At 38.6% G+C, this 17,259-nt stretch overlaps 3 protein-coding genes across 5 annotated transcripts; all 3 read left to right on the top strand.

Annotated features, from left to right (window-relative positions):
• Window positions 1-875: 875 nt before the first annotated feature.
• LOC120419838 (endocuticle structural glycoprotein SgAbd-2-like) lies at window positions 876-1,751 on the top strand. Its single transcript, XM_039582674.2, has 3 exons — window positions 876-1,083; window positions 1,192-1,374; window positions 1,439-1,751. Exons 1-3 carry the CDS (start codon window positions 1,075-1,077, stop codon window positions 1,613-1,615), a joined length of 369 nt encoding a protein of 122 aa, XP_039438608.1. The 5' UTR covers window positions 876-1,074; the 3' UTR covers window positions 1,616-1,751.
• Window positions 1,752-5,854: 4,103 nt separating this feature from the next.
• LOC120419855 (larval cuticle protein LCP-30-like) lies at window positions 5,855-7,067 on the top strand. The gene is made up of 3 exons (XM_039582692.1): window positions 5,855-6,012; window positions 6,077-6,648; window positions 6,712-7,067. Exons 1-3 carry the CDS (start codon window positions 5,998-6,000, stop codon window positions 6,947-6,949), a joined length of 825 nt encoding a protein of 274 aa, XP_039438626.1. The 5' UTR covers window positions 5,855-5,997; the 3' UTR covers window positions 6,950-7,067.
• A 6,089-nt stretch (window positions 7,068-13,156) lies between these two features.
• Window positions 13,157-16,609, top strand: LOC120419846 (uncharacterized). 3 transcript variants are annotated; one of them, XM_039582683.2, is made up of 5 exons: window positions 13,157-13,300; window positions 13,360-13,453; window positions 15,023-15,146; window positions 15,588-15,753; window positions 15,820-16,609. In XM_039582683.2, the coding sequence occupies exons 1-5, from the start codon at window positions 13,176-13,178 to the stop codon at window positions 16,367-16,369; spliced, it is 1,059 nt and encodes a 352-aa protein (XP_039438617.1). In that variant the 5' UTR covers window positions 13,157-13,175; the 3' UTR covers window positions 16,370-16,609. The 3 variants fall into 3 exon arrangements, with proteins under 3 accessions (XP_039438617.1, XP_039438616.1, XP_039438618.1); XM_039582682.2 differs by having other exon boundaries at window positions 13,160-13,300; window positions 15,588-16,609; XM_039582684.2 differs by lacking the exon at window positions 13,157-13,300 and having other exon boundaries at window positions 13,341-13,453; window positions 15,588-16,609.
• The last annotated feature ends 650 nt before the right edge of the window (window positions 16,610-17,259 follow it).

Here is a 17,259-nt window from a genome sequence, read left to right as displayed (position 1 = left end):
AAGGGGGAAATAGTTTATTAATTGTACAATTCTTAAGGATTGTCCAATTACTACATCTATTGACCTCTGTCAGTCTCCAGCTGTCTGCCGCGCCCTTTTAGGCCCCCAACAGGGTGCGAGCCCTGTTTTTCAGCTTTGTCAGACTTTTTTCGGAGTTATTGGAGGTGACTGTCGGAAGGAGATTCTCTTCCCCTGAGGACACCGTGAGTGATTTTGCTTGTTCGCGTCCAACCACCCCCTTTTGGCCCTTCATACGGCAGTAATTTGAAGATGCTCCCTTTAAGTCTGAGCCACTGTAATTCTAGGCAACTGCTACATAGGTCATCCTTGTGGCCCTGTTGGTTATCATATCAATCAATCTAGATAGAGTCCATTGATTTAATTATTCAGATGAATATAATTTTAAGATATTTTGTGTCATCCATTTTTAGTTAAGAGTAAGGAAGGTACCTACCACATAGTTGGATTAAGTTAGTTATTCTCTATTGCCAGAAGTTACGGGTTTTTGTCCCTTAAAACATTCCTGTGAAAGTCTCAAAAATTTCTTTTTTGCAGATAAAAATAAAATAAAAATTATTAAAAATCGAAAGAAACCTTTGCCGAATTTTTCTTTATGATAAATTTTTCTTTAGTAATTAATTTATTCTTTATCTGAAAAAAAAACATGAAAATACAAAGTAGGTGAATTCGCGTGGTAGCATCATCTCGGTTTAACAAAACACCAACCCGCTTACTTCTCTCAGCGAGCGCGTGCTTCGTCGCTTGTCGCCCGTCGAGGTCTTTCCCGATAAAACCATATCGCATCAGCAGCAGCAGCACCCAAACGAGCAAACAAACAGTCCCGAACAGCCGAAAATTTTCAAAAAGGCGTCGAGATGTCGTTTTGTCTAGCCACTTCTTCGTGTCGAAGCTTCTTCCGATATAAATAGTCTGTTCTTGGGGAAATCGACAGTTAGACACGCTGCTCTCTACGCATTGGATACTGTGTGATTCGTGTGGCTTCTTCGTTCTCGATTAGTTGCTTGATTTTTTGTTTGTTTCTAGAATCAAATCTCTAAAACATCCACGGTGAAAATGAAACAAGTGAGTGCGATTAATGATGGGAGTAAGAGTGAAGAGTGTTCTGAATGGACTAAGAACGATTTGTGCAGAAATTGTGACTCAAATTTTCGTTCGTGTTTTTGATTGCAGATTGTTTGTGTTCTGGTTGTGGGACTGATCGGTGCCGTGTTGGCCGATAAGGATGCCACCGTGCTGCGACATGATGCCGAGGTGAACGTTGACGGATCTTACCAGTACGCGTACGAAACGTCCAATGGAATCGCCCACGAAGAGCAGGGAGCCCTGAAGAACCTCGGCGAGGAACAAGCTCAGGTAGGAACATCGTTACGGAGGAAGTGTTTAAGAAAGTGACTAATCGTTCGGTTTTGTTCCGCAGGTTGCCCAAGGTCGCTTCTCGTACACCGATCCCGAGGGTAACAAGATCTCGCTGCAGTACGTGGCCGACGAGAACGGATTCCAGCCCCAGGGTGATCACCTGCCGACGCCACCACCAATTCCAGTGCTGATTGAGAAAGCGCTCCGAATCCTGGCGGCGCAATCTTCGCAGCAGTAAATTGGCCATTAAATTGGTTAGGCTATTTGTTAGTTAAGTCTTAAATTAAGCTTCAACCACCTAGTCGGTATCGAGCCCACACATAATACGTAATAAATCCAACGAAAACCTAATCAAACAATTTTACCCTCCATTCAACCCGTCCAAAGCCCCTTCAGCAGAGAAATTCACTCTCACTTTCGGTTGCCCTACTCTGGCTACGGAAATCGTGCCACCAGCGGTCCACATTTCCCATCGCTGGAAGTACTTTTACTTTCGTTGAAGTTACGTCAAAGAAAAGCAGCGCCAAACCGGCGTGGAGGCTGTGAACTTGACTTTGAAAGACGCTTTGCTGGCTTGTGGGACCGGTTTGTGGTATCGTTCGAGCGTTGGCATGTTTTGCGGGATGATGTCGATGGTTGTAAGTTACGTAATCTGGAGACATGGCTTTTGGTGCGGAATTGTTCAAGTATAGTAATGGGCTTCGAGGGCGAATATTAATTTCTGGATTGCAACTTTATAAAAATAATGTTATTGGTTCTACAGCAAAAAAAAAAATCAAACCATCCACATTAACGACCCCCGGGTCTTTTGTGGTCTCTATTACAAGTTTCTGCTCGAACCTAGGAGTCCGAAGGCTTGAATGGGGAAAGCACCCAAACCTCTTTCTACTCCAAGGAACCGTCCACCCCAGTGTTTGAACTGACGACCTTTGGATTGCGAGTCTAACCGCCGCCAGCGATTCCACCGGAGTAGGTTGGTTTGGTGTGTTGTTTGTACTTATGGCATGGAGACGACTCCTACACCTGGAATGACTTTACGGCCTAACAACCAAGGCCAGGACCGACATTTTACTTCCTCATCCGATGGAAGGTTGGAGCAGATGGGAATCGAACCCAGAATCATCCACTTACAAAGCGGACAGCGTACCCATTCGGCCACGCACTGCCACTTAAAAATCTGCTATACTTGAAATACAATTTTTATGTATTCACAACTCAAAGTTTTCAAGTGTTTGGAGCGAGTATTTGAAATATGTTTGCATCTTTTGGGCACTTATGATATATAATACGAAGTTGTTTTTTAATGATTTTTTAATGATTCGGCCTAATGAAAAACTTCGGTTTAAAGAATTTTCATCGAGAAAATAGTTGTTCAGTAGTAGTAGTAGTTTCAGATTTAAACCTTATGCCCTTGGTAGCTCTAGTGCTCTATCATTTTTTTACTTTCAACTGCAATTTCTCGAACACTTTTAAACAAATTAACCTAATTCTTCTAGCAAAAATCCTCTTAGAGACATTTAACGATACCAATTAAATTTTCTTCCAATTTCGTCATGGTAAACAAAACATAAAAAAAATAATTTTGATCTTGGCTTAATTTTCAAATGATTTAACTGGAATGTTCGTTTAAAAAGCTTATCAAAATTTTTACAGTTTATTTTCATTTCATGATATCGTAATTTTTGTTGCCCAACAAAAAAACAAGATCTATTCCTAGTTGTGAATGCTTCAAAAATTAATATCATCTGAAATAAATCTTGGCATGAAATTTTCCGACGAAATTCAAAAAGAACAGTTTTTTGAATTTAATAAAATACAATTTAGTTTTTTCATTATTTTTTTGTAAGTTAAAAAAATGTACCAAAAGTTAAGAAAATGTATACTTTCGCTTAAACTTCGGGAATTCCCGAGAAAATTTAGAAATTTTCCGGAAAACGGAAAATATTTTTTTTAGTGAAATCCCAGGAATTCCCGGGAATTATTATTGGACGCTCTATTTGTTATGCTTTGTTTCACCAATCTTCAATGTTTCATAGAAAAAATTAAAGAACATTTTCTGAACTTATATTTTTTTTTAGGTGAACAGAGTCCACTGGACACTCATGGGCACTGTTTTTTTAAAATAAAAAAAATGATATTTTTAGTTAAAATTAAACTTTTGAGTATCATAACTTTGCGGCGAAATTTTGATCCGTACTAATCTGTGACCAGGGATGGAATAATCGCAAAAAAAACAATTTCGCTTGCGAACTTTCTTCACCTGCGAAAGAGAGAGGAGGCAAATCACGGAAAAGAAAATTGTTCCCGAACTTCTCCAAGAAAATCAATCTGCTGATGATTTTTTGTGAATTTCCTTGACAGCACCACATAAAAATATTTATTTCACTTTGTTTACACACATTGCCCATCTACAAAATGTGACAGGTCATATTTCGACGTGTGACGTTACACTTGCTAGTGTAGTAGTGAAAAAGATATTCCACCGAATAATCAAGATGATGATTTTTTTAGATTCCTTTTACCGATCTTTCGTGCGCGAGAGAGAAGAGCCGTGCTCCCTTCAGATTTTTTCTCTTCATGAACGTCCAATGATTTTCTTTTGATGATGATTATTCCATCGCTGTCTGTGACTAAAAAGTTGAGGGTTTTTGCCCAATAAATTTAAAAAAAAATGGATTGTAGGAAACTTATTTTTGAGAATAACTTAATTAAAAATCGGCATAAAAAATTCTGGGTGCCTTTTTCTTATAATTTTCATGAACACTTACAACTTTTCTCGAGACATCAATTCACAAATTCCTCCTAAAGATACATATTTCGAACATTTACGTACCAATTTTCTTTGGACAAATAATGAATACACAAAAATGCATGAAACCGGTCGAATTCTCAAATGAAAAACAATGGCATTTAAAAAAAAATTACACCTTATGAACGAATTCATAATTGATAAATTCTGTCAGACCGATTTTGAAGAAAGGGGGGGGGGGGGGTAATATTTGGAACGGCCTTATTGGTTAAAAATATCAAAGGAGAGGAAGCCTGTTGAAAAAACTTAAAGTTAATTTTGTATTTGTCTTATTACATTAAAAAAAATCATGAATCAGTTTGCCATTTAAGCCATCGTTACGACGGTAATAATTTAATCGATCCAACTAAGCGATGACGAAACACTGATGACAGCCTTCATTTTGCTGCCAATCGATGAGTTAATAAGATTCATAAAAAATATTCTTCTGCTGACACAAACCGGGCTGATCTGCCTTGCCTGCCCCCGGTGGCAAGAATTGTCCTTGAAGAGCTGGCGCGCGTCGCCTGCCATGCCACCACTTTCTTGAGCTTCTTCGTCATCGTCTCTACAAATTTTCTGTTGAGAGGTAGAATTATGTTAATAAAGCCATCCCAGAGCTAAACTTCGAGCCCGCTGTTGCTATCTGACGCCTAGCATGGATCGGGGGTGAAATTGGTCACGACGAACCTGATTTTCTGGTATTTTAATTTTTCACGGGTCATATTCCGGCGATTTTATGGCATCAAAAATCGCACCATAATAGTATGCTTTCGTGAAAAAGCGCAGTTTATTGTAATTTGCGTCGCAAAATTCAACCAGTAGCCGATAAAATAAATCAATGCTGGCATTAGACAACGTAAATTTGGAATAAATTGACGAGCATGATAGATTTAGCGTAAATGTTTTTTGACTACAAGAAAATCACAGCACTTCCTCAACTCTTAGAATTTTTGGACTACGTTAAAGCTAAGCATTCGGAACACTACTGAAGTGCTACTTTGTCCAGCAGCACACCCACAGCTTGACATCTGAACAGCTTGCCGTCTTAGCTTTTAAATCATATTTGTTTACAGTCTTGTTGCCATAGCTTGAAATAGCCAACAGATATTACTATGCAAATCTTAGAATGGTTTCGCTGAAATCTACGAGTGAAAATAACTCGATCTTAGAAATTATGTAAGATTTAACTCTTAAAATTGCTAAACAAATGACTTTTAAGATAGAATGTCAAGGATCTAATGATAAAAAAATACAAAAATGTATGGTAGCATTCGCAACCTCTGAACACAGCTGAATACATTTTTCTAGTGTAAATTTTGAATGCGATTTTTTGTTGTGCATTACGCACAAATATAGTTGAAAATGTGAACCATAACATTTTAAAAGATAAAAAAGAAAATTAAAAAACTTTTAACTGGTATTTGTAGTATATGATTACATTCTACCTGTTATCAATTTATTCTCGGGATCCTTTTTTGTACAAGATGGGAAAGCTTCAATCGGGCACCCAGCTTCCACTAAACCACTCACTTTGATCACCACGGTTCAATCATATTTTGCGTTGAAAAATGACGGAGGTGACATCTCTCTCGACAAACGATGGAAAGTAGACATCCGTTAGGGGTTAGAACTTCTAGTACTATACGACAGTACTTTAACTGTAGTAACTAGTTGTCCCCCGGCAATTGCCAGCTGGGTCGGGTATATAAAAGAAAAGCCAATTCCAGCGGGAATTATTAACAGTTTGACTAGTGATTAGAGGTGACTTTAATTGTGGCGACTCCCTTGGCTGGCTGTTGTTAGTACAGTGCAGTGAACTTGCGACCAGGATGAATCTGGTTACGGTGAGGATTTACAGGTTGATCGATTGGCCAGGGTGGGAGTACTAAACAGTGATTTTGATTGCAGGTGGTAGTGGTGCTGGTTAGTGCCCTGTGCGTGGTGGCCCAGAACGACGGAAAGTATCGACCTCCGGTTACCACGACTACGGCGAGGCCATTTACAACCAGGTATAGGCCGTATCGTCCGTACGATCCGTTCAACCAGTATCGGAACGCCAACCAGGGAAGATACGTTGCTCGGGCTGATGGGCGATACTCGGGGGCTAGTGATGGACGTTATGTCCCACGGAACGACGGAAAATATGTGCACGTTGACGGTCCATCGGGAGCTGGTGCCGGAAAGTATACGCATATCGAGGGTCCATCTGGAGCGGGACCTGGAAAATACAGCCATTTGGAAGGACCCTCTGGATCTGGGTCTGGTAACCGAGGATCTGGCGCCAGTAACCAAGGATCTGGCGCCGGAGCACCGGCTACTTCCGCACCAACAGCTCCTCCGACTTTTGTTCCAACCACTCCGATTCCAGTTCTTGCCCAGCGGGCTCAGGTGAGAACCGCTCCTCCCAAACCATATGATGCTGATGGATGGAAAATTATCCGATTGGAGCACAATGTTCGCAAAGATGGCTATCAATACATGTAAGTTATATTCCTTAATCAAATTATTTATGCTCCGACAATTCATCCTCACAAAATTTACAGCTTCGAAACCCAAAACGGTATCAACGCAGAAGAGTCCGGCCGAATCGAACCCGATGGCAACGGTTCCGAGGGACTGCGTTCGACCGGGTTCTACGAGTACGTCGGGGACGATGGCCAACTGTACCGCGTGGATTACGTCGCAGACTCCAACGGTTTCATACCGCAGGGCGATCACATCCCCAAGGTTCCACCGGCGATCGAGAAGCTGCTGGCCTATCTGGCAAGTCAGCCCAAATGAACGTAACCGAGCTTTTAAAACTCCCCCCATTCGAACAACTGTACGGCAGTATCCACCACACCTTCTTTTCGAAGAGTCTGAGCTTTTCCTCCCTCCGAATATAACAGTTGAAAGCTTAGCATGCGAGCTTTTTTCAATTCGATATCACCCTCCCTGCGTACTTTCGTGTCAGCAGTTCAGCAAACCGACTGAAAGCTGAGCCAGCTGCTCACGATCGCGTTTTCTCAGGGAAAGTTCTTCAAACTATGCGGATGTGTACCACTACACAGCAAAAAATCCGATGGTAAAATCGCATGCGAAAGCATGCACATCACCTTCGTCAAAATAAACACTTAATATTACACACTGCATGTACATTTTTAGCAAACATAAAAAAAAGTTGCAACCGACGGGATTCAAACCCAGCACCAACAGTAAGGACTGGCGCCTTAGCCCACTCGGCCATCAGACCGATGAAAAGCTGTAAGGATAAACGCATATATGAGCTTGACATTTCGGTCAAGTAGGTTTCCCATACTGATGGGCTACATATTTCAAGATGTAAAATGTACTTTTTTAACTGTGTATATGGGGTTAGAAAAGGGATGATCGAATGAAGTTGGAATTTCTAATGAATCGGCGGTGATGGTTGAGTGATGAACTAGGATGCGTTTGCGCTCTTGTCAGTTGTCAAGTGACTTCTGCGTAGAGTCAGTGTGAATCACGGTTTGTGAGAAAAATTAAGTTGTAGGAAAATAAACTGTAGTGAGTCCAAAATTCCAAGTTTCAAAATTTTAGGCATAAATTTTGTGTTTCTTAAATGGATATTTTAATATTTTCATCAACTCTTTAAATACAATATGCTAGATATTTAAAAAGTTAATTTTGGTTCTAGATTTTTTCTAAGCAAAAAGTGAGAGATGAAAAATAGCTCTACTTTTTAAAAGTCAAATCAATTAACGATGTCTTATCATCATACTCTGTGAGAATTGGTTTTATCCCTTATTCCCGAATCCCACATTCCCGAATCCCATATCCCCGAAAATCATTTCCCCGAAAATTCCACATTCCCGAAAATCATTTCCCCGAAAGTGCCATTTCCCCGAAAATCATTTTCCCGAAATTTCCACATCCCCGAAAATCATTTTCCCGAAAATTCCATATCCCCGAATGTCATTTACCTGAATGGCCATTTTACCAAACTGTCGTTTTCCCGAATTTACACATACCCGAATGGATATTTCCCCGAAAGTTCCATTTTCCCGAATGATAATAACTTAGATATAAACTAAATTGTTTTTAGGAATATTTTTACAAAAGTATGACCGTAATATTAAACTTTCCTAGGTTTGTTTAAATATGAAAAAAAAAACAAATAACCGTAGAAGGCTATTCATTAACAACGCGGAAACTTCAAGAATGCGGGGTTTTGAGATCATCCTCGTTCAATAAAAAAGATTTTTTTTTTGTATGGGCAATTTTCACAAAGCACAATTTTCCAAAACGGTATCCACGTGGTAAGGATTGCACAGCAACGATATTTTTAAGCGACGACTCGAAAGGCTGGAATCAGTTTGTTCTAGATTTAGTTTAACTTTTTAGTTAAATCTAAATAGTTGACTATTGAATTATAAAATGCATTTTTTTTTAATATTTCATCACCGCCATTTTGGGTTTAAAATTACTAAATCACTTTAAAGTAGTTTAGGGGTTATTACCCGAAGTGAACTTTTGACAAGACCTTTGGATAACCAAGTCTGGACTGTATTTTGATTTTCAACTAAATGCAAAAAAAGCGAAATGATCAATGTATCAAATCGACGCTGTCGTGCTATATTGTCGTTTGTAGCTTTTTGACGTTCCGAGAAAAACGCGTGTTAGTGTTTGACCTTGAATAAACGAAAATAGAGCACGCTATGTAAACAATAACAAACACGTTTTATTTCTGTGCATTTTCCTGAAATTTGTTTGAATTTGGTTGCTGAGATCCCGAGTGATAATTACGAACGTTCACGGTAGTCGGGCATGTACGTGTGTCAAACGCATTCTGATCTGAAACCTCTTTGGCCTGTTGTCGCACTTACAGCAATTTTCAGAGTGTGTCAAGTTAGCACGAGACGACATTTTTCGGTTTTTATTGAATATCTCAGAATTGAAATCGAATTTTGGGTAGGTCAAAAGATGAGGCATTGTGAGCTGCACAAAATGGCTTTCTTAATTCAATTTGGCCCAAAATCGACGTACGACAAGTTAGCTCGACTGCGACGAAATGAGAAAAATAGGCAAATGTATTAAGCATCACGCAGCTATTTAGATTTGTTCATTAGAAATATGTACTCGGCTCAAGATGTTCTCCTTCTCTACATCATTTGTCATAGTCGGAGTTTTTGTTGGATTCGGCGGAGTCAGTTCTTTTTGAAAGGCAGTTGGAGTAACTAAATCTCAGAATCCGGAATTCGAATCCTTTAACTCCACAAACCAGGAAAATATTCAAAATTTAAGTGAAGCTGGAATAAAACGCTCGTAAAAAGCAACACATGTCTCATGGTGAGAAACATTGGAAAGTGATAAACATTGAATAAAGAAGATAATTAGCGAAAAAATTGTGCACTGTATTCCCCGGCGGAATACAGTGCACAATTTTTTCGCTAATTATCTTCTTTATTCAATGTTTATCACTTTCCAATGTTTCTCACCATGAGACATGTGTTGCTCTAATTTATACGGTTACCCTCCTTCTGGGTCAAAACTCAAAATTACTGGGAAATTTGAATGGTTTCTTAAAGCAGTTAGAATGATTTTTTTATGATTTTGCTAAAAATTCCCAATTTCATCAATTACTATTAATAAGCATTCAAAAGATCTGGCAACACAGTGTGATGTGCAAGGTACTTGAGTGAAACATAGAGATATTCGATAGACAGCATGATCTAAATTTTAATGATTTTTGTTATTCTTGGAGAAGGTATTTAAAAACCAATCCTATAAGTTTTAGATTTTGACAATCTGAAATCTTATCTTATAGACATTTTTAAGGCCATATTGTTCAATGAAAAAAATGTTTGAACTTAGGTCTTTATGTGGAATTTATGTAGATTTGATTACTTTTTTTCTTACACGCTAACAAGAGATTTTTTTTTTGTAAGAGTTTTGTCTTCAAACATTGCTAGATTTTGTAGAAATCCTTAACTTTGTTTATTTATTGTGATGAATTGTTAATTATGAATGAGTTTACATACTTGAGTCAGCATACTGCATGAACTCGAAAACAGAAATAAAAAGTCGTATAAGTATAATTTAAGTAAATTTATTGAAATAAGCTTTCTGATTCATATTCCAAAAATATATGCACTCAAAAGAGTAATAAATTTCTACTGAGGAATGAAGATGACCGTTGATATTTATGTTGATCATCTTGAACTTTGTAATTATTTCAATAAATAATATCTTAGTTACTTTTCACTACCTTATTTGAATTTACGATGTAATAACTGCCGCATCCCAACCCGTGAAATCGACTTACTCATCAATTCTGGCTGGTTTATTCCAGCACCATCTAAAACAATTTTCAAACGCATAAATTTCGTGGTGATCTTAATCTTACCCACAATGGACCGTCCCCATACCATTCATATCAAAAAGACCATTTTCTTAAGGTCGAGTCCGCCCACAACGGTTCAACGATAATTTGGCCCATAAAATCAGTCAGCAGAGTTCGCCGATGGTTTGTTTTCGGGGTGAGCCTCTCCGAGGGGGTAGTCATCCTCGATTTGTGAGGTGTCTTCACGGTGTAACCCTCGACCAAACTATAAAACATTCACACGTCTCACTTAAACCGGACCGACGACCGTCAGGATCGAACTACCATGAGATGCAAATCGGAAACCAATAAAAGCTCGAGAGCTTTCTTGTACGACTCGCAGCTTAAGTGCATCGTGGAGGGAAATTTATGTCACTTCACGATGGTCATAAATCATCACAGCGTGGTGGAGGAAAATGATTCTGTAGACGCCATCATTACTTGCGTGTGACTACTGCTTAATTGATTTCGAGCGAGCTTTCTCCCACCAAAAAGTCAAAGATCTGATCGACGTCCGAACGCTGGGCTCTAGTGGCCGCCAAAAATTGATAACTGCCGGAGCGGCCTTGCCAGCGTTACATGAACCGTCGATCGACCGACCGGCCGTCCGACCGACATGGTCAAAATCAATAAAGATCTGACCGAAAAAGGACTCCGGCACTACCGGCGTTGGTGATCGACCAGACTGCAGTGGTGCATTCTTTTTTGGGTCCTCCGATTGGTGCCCCTTCTTAGTGGGTACCGTAGGTTGGGATGGGATTTAGCTTGAATAATTTGATTGATATTTGTTTAGCTAAACTGTTTGAAGATGTAATAAGTAATTTGAAAATATGTATCGTAAACCGGGGTGACTTAGATAGGTTTGAGATTTTTCCGCAACATGAAGAGTACAAATTAAATTTATACGGAATCATACTGACATGACAGAGAAGTGTTCAAAGTTATTCAAGTAGAAGTTTTGATAAAATTTTGAAAAGTTTAAAAAGTTAATTAACTATAATTAAGAAAATGTTGATCACAGCATTATTTAAATATTCTCAAAGTGTCATGATTTTCTCAATGAACGTGATTTCGAATCGGAAAATGGAATGCATTTTCGGATGGTGTAAATAATAAATATTATGTGTTTTTGAAATATAATTTAAAAAAAAGTTTCAAATTATAGGCATTTTCAGTAAAACAAATTTCATATAAAACGTGAAAACTTTTGATTCGTGTTTCGAATTCAGCATAAAATGCAACATGAATTGATAATTTTGTAAACAAATCAAGTTTTATCGAATTTCAGGCAAAATTTAGATTTTTTACAATTTTACCAAAAAATTATATGTGTTTTATTCAAAAGCATATAAACCATGTTAACTTAATATAAACCATGTTTTTTTTTCTTAAAAACAGTATTAGCAACCATAGCGATGGTAAATTTCACGTAAAAATATAATTTTAACACCTTGAATCTAATAAATGTATGGATATTATATCAAATACCATTAGTTTATACATCGTTGGATAGGTCATTGAAATATCAAGTATCAAATTTGAAGATCTGAAAACACTTTTTGTGACCACTTAGTAAATTTTCTGCCAATAAAATAAAATTCAAAATTTCGACTCAAAGTGCAATTGAATCATCTTAAGACTCATTTGGACCTCGAATTCCAAATAATGGGACTAAAATAAACTTTTATACCTATTTTTTAACTTTTTATACTTTTTTTTAACCCTTTACTGCCCAAATTTTTTTATGAATATTTTTATTTTACCCGTGTTCAGTAGGTCATTTTGAGCAACTTGTGTTCCACGAAAAACGCTACTTCTTTTGTTTCATGTTTTTCTTGTTTCAATATTTGTATTTTAATTTGCATTTATCTTGTATAGTTTATGTTTGTTTTTGGTATAATTTGGCCTATTCTATCATCATGACATTTTTCCTATCTAAAAAACACAGCCAAAGTTGACCTCTAAAAGATGACAAATTATTTTTGAATAAGATCGGATCATGCTAAAAATTATTATAAACGCAGAGGAATGCATTTTTAATTGATTTCTGATGATTGCTGATATCTTTTGAAATTTTGAAGTTTCTTGAAAATAATTTACCCTCTATTTTTTCGAGCCGGCATAATGATTAAAAAATCATGATTGAATATTTGTAAGTTCTGAAAGCTTTATGTTTTAATGGTAAGGATAATCTGTTGTAATAATTCGAGCATTCTATTGCAAAAAAATTGTCTCAATTTTCTTTTTTTTATTTAAAATGCTAATCGACTACACTCAAAGCTAACGGGCAAATATTTTGAAAAATATGTGTTATGAAATTGTGTGAAAAAGAAGTACTCTTAACCTGTAAAAGCAATGTAGTTCAGATAAGTCAAGGCACAGAATAACGGTGGGGTTTTAAAAAAGTACAGTTAAAAGTTTTAAAAGAACATGCAAAACAGCTCCTAATAGAAAGAAAACACAATGATCTTTAAAAATGATTTCAATAAGTTACGCAATATCCTTCCCAAAAATCCAAACCCTCTACCCCGCACGGTTCCCCGCACCAAATTTACGTTCTTTACGGCAGTGAACGACTTCGTGAAATCCGTGTCCGAAACCCCTGCCGCAACCGCCCGCGCCCCGAGCAAACAATGCGTGAATCTCCCATCGTAAAACGAGCATTTAATGCATTCCGATATTTTCAGCTACAATTACCGACGAGACTTTTACTCCTCGCCGCCAAGTTGCCAACGGTCGGATCAATCTGTGACGTCACGCGCCAGGGACAGCAGCAGGGCCTCCCCTTGCAGGTACTATTTAATGAGACTTTTGCAGCAAACTCAGTTTAGTTTGATTGAAATTACTACAGAATTCAGACGGAAACGTCCTCGGCAGGGTCGTCCGGTAGCAGAGAGTACTCAGAACTTGCAACGATGAAATTCTCAACGGCAGCGACACCGCTGGTGAGTCAACCCTAATAACTTTGGCTGATTTATACTCCCGCAGGATCTCGCGGGAATGCCAGAGGTGTCCCCCGGGGAGTGGTTGACGCCCGGGGTTCGACATTCCGGACGGATTAGTAGTGGCCAGATTGAGCACACACTGGTCTAAGGAGAGGAAAAGTGCAAAAACTGCTTTAAAATGGTGAAAGATTCCTCGCGAGGAGATTTATTTTACGAGGCAAGTGAAAATATGGACAGCTTAGAATGCAAATGCGGGGTGGGCGTCTCTGCTGACGATCTGAGGATTAGTACCGGCAACATGTAGCAGAGTGTCGAGAACGGGAGTTTGGGTGAAAATGTTGTGTTGCTAATGGCAAGTGCCGACTAGAATCCTTGGATTCTAGGACTGTTTAGGTGGATCGTGTCAAGGAGGTGGGAGTACTGAGCTGAGACAACGTGAGAAATGTGGTGATTTCGACTAGTTATGATATTGGTTCTTATCGCAGTTGAGCATCAGTGCAATTTGCTGTCTTGGTCGTTTGTGAAGATCTGTGTGGATTGTTGGAACATAAAATGTTAGGATGCTGAGCAAATGACGAATGCTTAGGAAATGTTTGAAGAATCAAGTATTGCTGTGAAGAGACATAGTTCAAACATGTTTCGTCATTGAGAATTTGATATTATTGAATTGGTCGTTTTGTAGGACTAATATAATTTTCAAAATCGTGTTCAAATTCTTTAGCTACCAGCGCCAAATCGAACAGGAGTCTGTATCATGGCCAGGGCAAACAAAAAGTTACTCTGCAAGCTCTTATTTGGCCATAAGTTTTTTAATGACATTTTGGACTTTTGAGAAAATCTGTAACAATCTTCAGAGTTAGACCTTTTTGTTCAAGTTGATCCCTAAATACATCTAATGTTAAAGATTGTTCTCGGTAAACTCGATTACTAGACTTTTTTTTAGTATCCTAAGCATACATCAATTGGCATTACTACAACAATGTAGAAAGAAGAAAGTTTGTTGAAATATAGTGAGACTGGTTTACCTGCTTAATTGTTTCAATTGTTGTGGTTCTGCAAAATCTTATTACACGTTGTCGTTTCAATAGCAAAAATAGGCTGATGGTCGATATTTGCGCCAAATCCATGAAGATTATTTGACCGACCAAGGGACTTTGATAACATACAAAATAATATTGGCATTTGAAACCATGGACTGAAAACTTTAATCTTTTAATTTAATTAATCAACAATATTTTCAAGGTTTATTTTTTGAAATTAGAAATTAATTTCACGGATTAATTTTTACGTTTTAGTTTCAATCACGCAGTAATTTGATTGAATTAATTGCCCAAGCATGACATTTGAACTAATACGATCATTCTTGAGTACATTTGATTGCTTCGTCTATTAATGACATGGAACAGTAGCAATGTCTCATGATGATATAATTTACCGTGTTAAAGGTGACCAACTTTAACTATAATTCATATTCAGCTTTTTTTTTCTTGTTTAGAGTCAAACAATAAATGCAATTCCTTCAAAAAAAAAAAAAATAATAGTAATAAAAAACTAACTTGTTTTTTTTAGGTTATCCACATGATGTTGGCTCTGAACACCATTCGACAGTCCAGCGCCGCCCCAGAAAATGGCAAATATGACAAGAAGAAGTACGGATACGGAAACCACGGAAAATACACGCACACAACCTCAGGTAAGGTAACGAACCGCACTCGGTACTAATCCAACGCACCGGAGCAGCGCACACTCCCTCAATTGGCAGAACGCACACACACATACATGCACAACACCACAACAAACATGAAATTGGCAACTCTGATTGGCACGTCGTAGGTATAATTGGTAATATCTCTACTGTTTTATCGTTATCGGATTGGGAGGACGCCCAAGGAAGGTTATCAAACACGATAAATATTGTCTGTGATAATGCTTACAGAGTCAAAATACAGAAAATTCAAATTCCAGCATTTCCGTTGCCGCATCATTAGCTTGAATCTAAACCACAAATTTGACCTCAAACAGGAAACCATTAATCACGAGAAAAACACAGTGCTTTATATTTTTGGGTGGAACTGGCTTCTTGTCTCTTCAAGTTCAGATCAACATGCGCTTTAACAGTTTTTGCCTCTTGCAGGTGATTATGTAGATGATGTGGACCGCTACCGCTACGTCCACTACGACGATGGCGATCGCGGCCGGTACATCCACGTGCACGTCCCGTACGACGGCGGTTTCGGCAATTACGAGGGTGGCCACGAGCCGTTCCGTAATCCCCCGTCCGACGCATCTGGACTGTACGCGTACGTGCAAAGACCATTGAATGAGTCTTGCCTGCGCTTGCTAGAACAGTATTCCAAAACTTGCAGCGATACCACGGTGAGGGGTCCGTTCAAGACGACCGAGTTCGACATCCGGAAGCCGTCGGTGTACACCGAGTACGGAACGCCCTACCCGGAGCTAAACTACGGAGCGTCGTCGCAGCAGATCAAGAAAACCTCATCCGCAACGGGGACGGATCCTCGGGCTTCCAACTTCCCAGGACTAGGATACCTGCCGGTGCCGAAGCCATCCAAGGAATACCTGCCGCCAGTCGCCAAACACCAACTCAGTGAATCCTCCAAACAAATCAAGGTGGTTCCCCTCGAGAGCAGAACGTTCTCCGTAACGACAGGAAGTGGCGAGCAAATCGCAACGAAAATTCCAGAAAAGCAAACCAGAATCACGCTGGCCCAGCGACCAACCACGGAACCATCGACCACACCCCGGTCAACGACGACGGCTTCGACGGCCAGATCGACGATCTCGTTATCAACAACGAAAGCCGCATCAATCGAGCAGCAACTTCATCAATGTCAGCTGGAAGTGGAGTCGTTGAGGCAAAAGTTAAGCCATTACGAAGCTGCCGATCGTCAGTAACATCGCCGAGGTTTCTGGTGTTATTTTTTTCTGAGCGTCGATATTAGGAGTTTGTTGGTAGCAGCAGCAGCCGTGGCCTCGCCTAGTGGCCGAAAGGATAGGAATTTAATGCAAAATTTTCAAATCAAGCATTTTTAGGCGTTGTAAGGGGTAGAGTTGTTTGCCACAAATGGCATGCAAATATTTATTTTAGTCAAATCGTATGGTATCAAAGATGAATAAATGTGACGATTTGTTGGAGTTGTTCATTTTATTACATTAACTTGAAGCGGTGTAAAAGCCACCGACAGCACTGTGAAACAAAATTTAAATAAGTTTGCACGTTGACGCGAATTGTTTGAAAGCATAAGTTTTGATATTGATATGACTGCTTTATAAAAACGGTGCAATCAAAAATGTTTTATCATAGTAAGATAAGACACTAATCTTAAGAACACACATGGTGATGTATGATAAAGTTTTAGGCAAAAATGTTTCCATTGATTAAATTTTTAAAATTTGCTAAAAATTCTTGCTACACACCTGAATTAATCTTCAAAAATTCCAGTATAATATTGTGCTTTCCGATTGGTGATGCCATGAGAAACGATAATCTTAACGATTTTGATCCATACCAAAAATGTGTGGCATTTTCCAAGAGCAACTTATCATTATCTTTTCAGAAAAAAAAACTAATTTCTGGACTAATTTGCAAAAAAAAAAACAAATGCACAGTCAAAAATAACAGTTAAGACTCGATTTTCCGATGTTTTGACTATCCGATGGTTTGCATGGGACAATTTTTTTTTTCAAATTTCAGTCTTAATTTTTTAGGAAATTTTTATTTTTTTCAATATCAAATTCGAGTTCTACGGCCCCATTTTAGTGACATTTGAATGATTGCTTTGCTA

The sequence above is a fragment of the Culex pipiens genome, chromosome 2 (genome assembly GCF_016801865.2).
Source record: "Culex pipiens pallens isolate TS chromosome 2, TS_CPP_V2, whole genome shotgun sequence".
In the NCBI taxonomy this organism is placed as follows: domain Eukaryota; kingdom Metazoa; phylum Arthropoda; class Insecta; order Diptera; family Culicidae; genus Culex; species Culex pipiens.
Note: the sequence above shows the minus strand (reverse complement) of the source record. Positions and strands in the feature narration are given on the sequence as shown.

Coding starts and splice junctions, on each gene's coding strand:
- LOC120419855 (XM_039582692.1), top strand. Junction 6,649..6,711: donor AAAGATGGCTATCAATACAT/GTAAGTTATATT, acceptor CAAAATTTACAG/CTTCGAAACCCAAAACGGTA.
- LOC120419846 (XM_039582682.2), top strand. CDS start 13,176: ATGCATTCCGATATTTTCAGCTACAATTACCGACGAGACTTTTACTCC. Junction 13,454..15,022: donor CAACGGCAGCGACACCGCTG/GTGAGTCAACCC, acceptor TGTTTTTTTTAG/GTTATCCACATGATGTTGGC. Junction 15,147..15,587: donor ATACACGCACACAACCTCAG/GTAAGGTAACGA, acceptor TGCCTCTTGCAG/GTGATTATGTAGATGATGTG.
- LOC120419838 (XM_039582674.2), top strand. Junction 1,375..1,438: donor TCGGCGAGGAACAAGCTCAG/GTAGGAACATCG, acceptor TTTGTTCCGCAG/GTTGCCCAAGGTCGCTTCTC.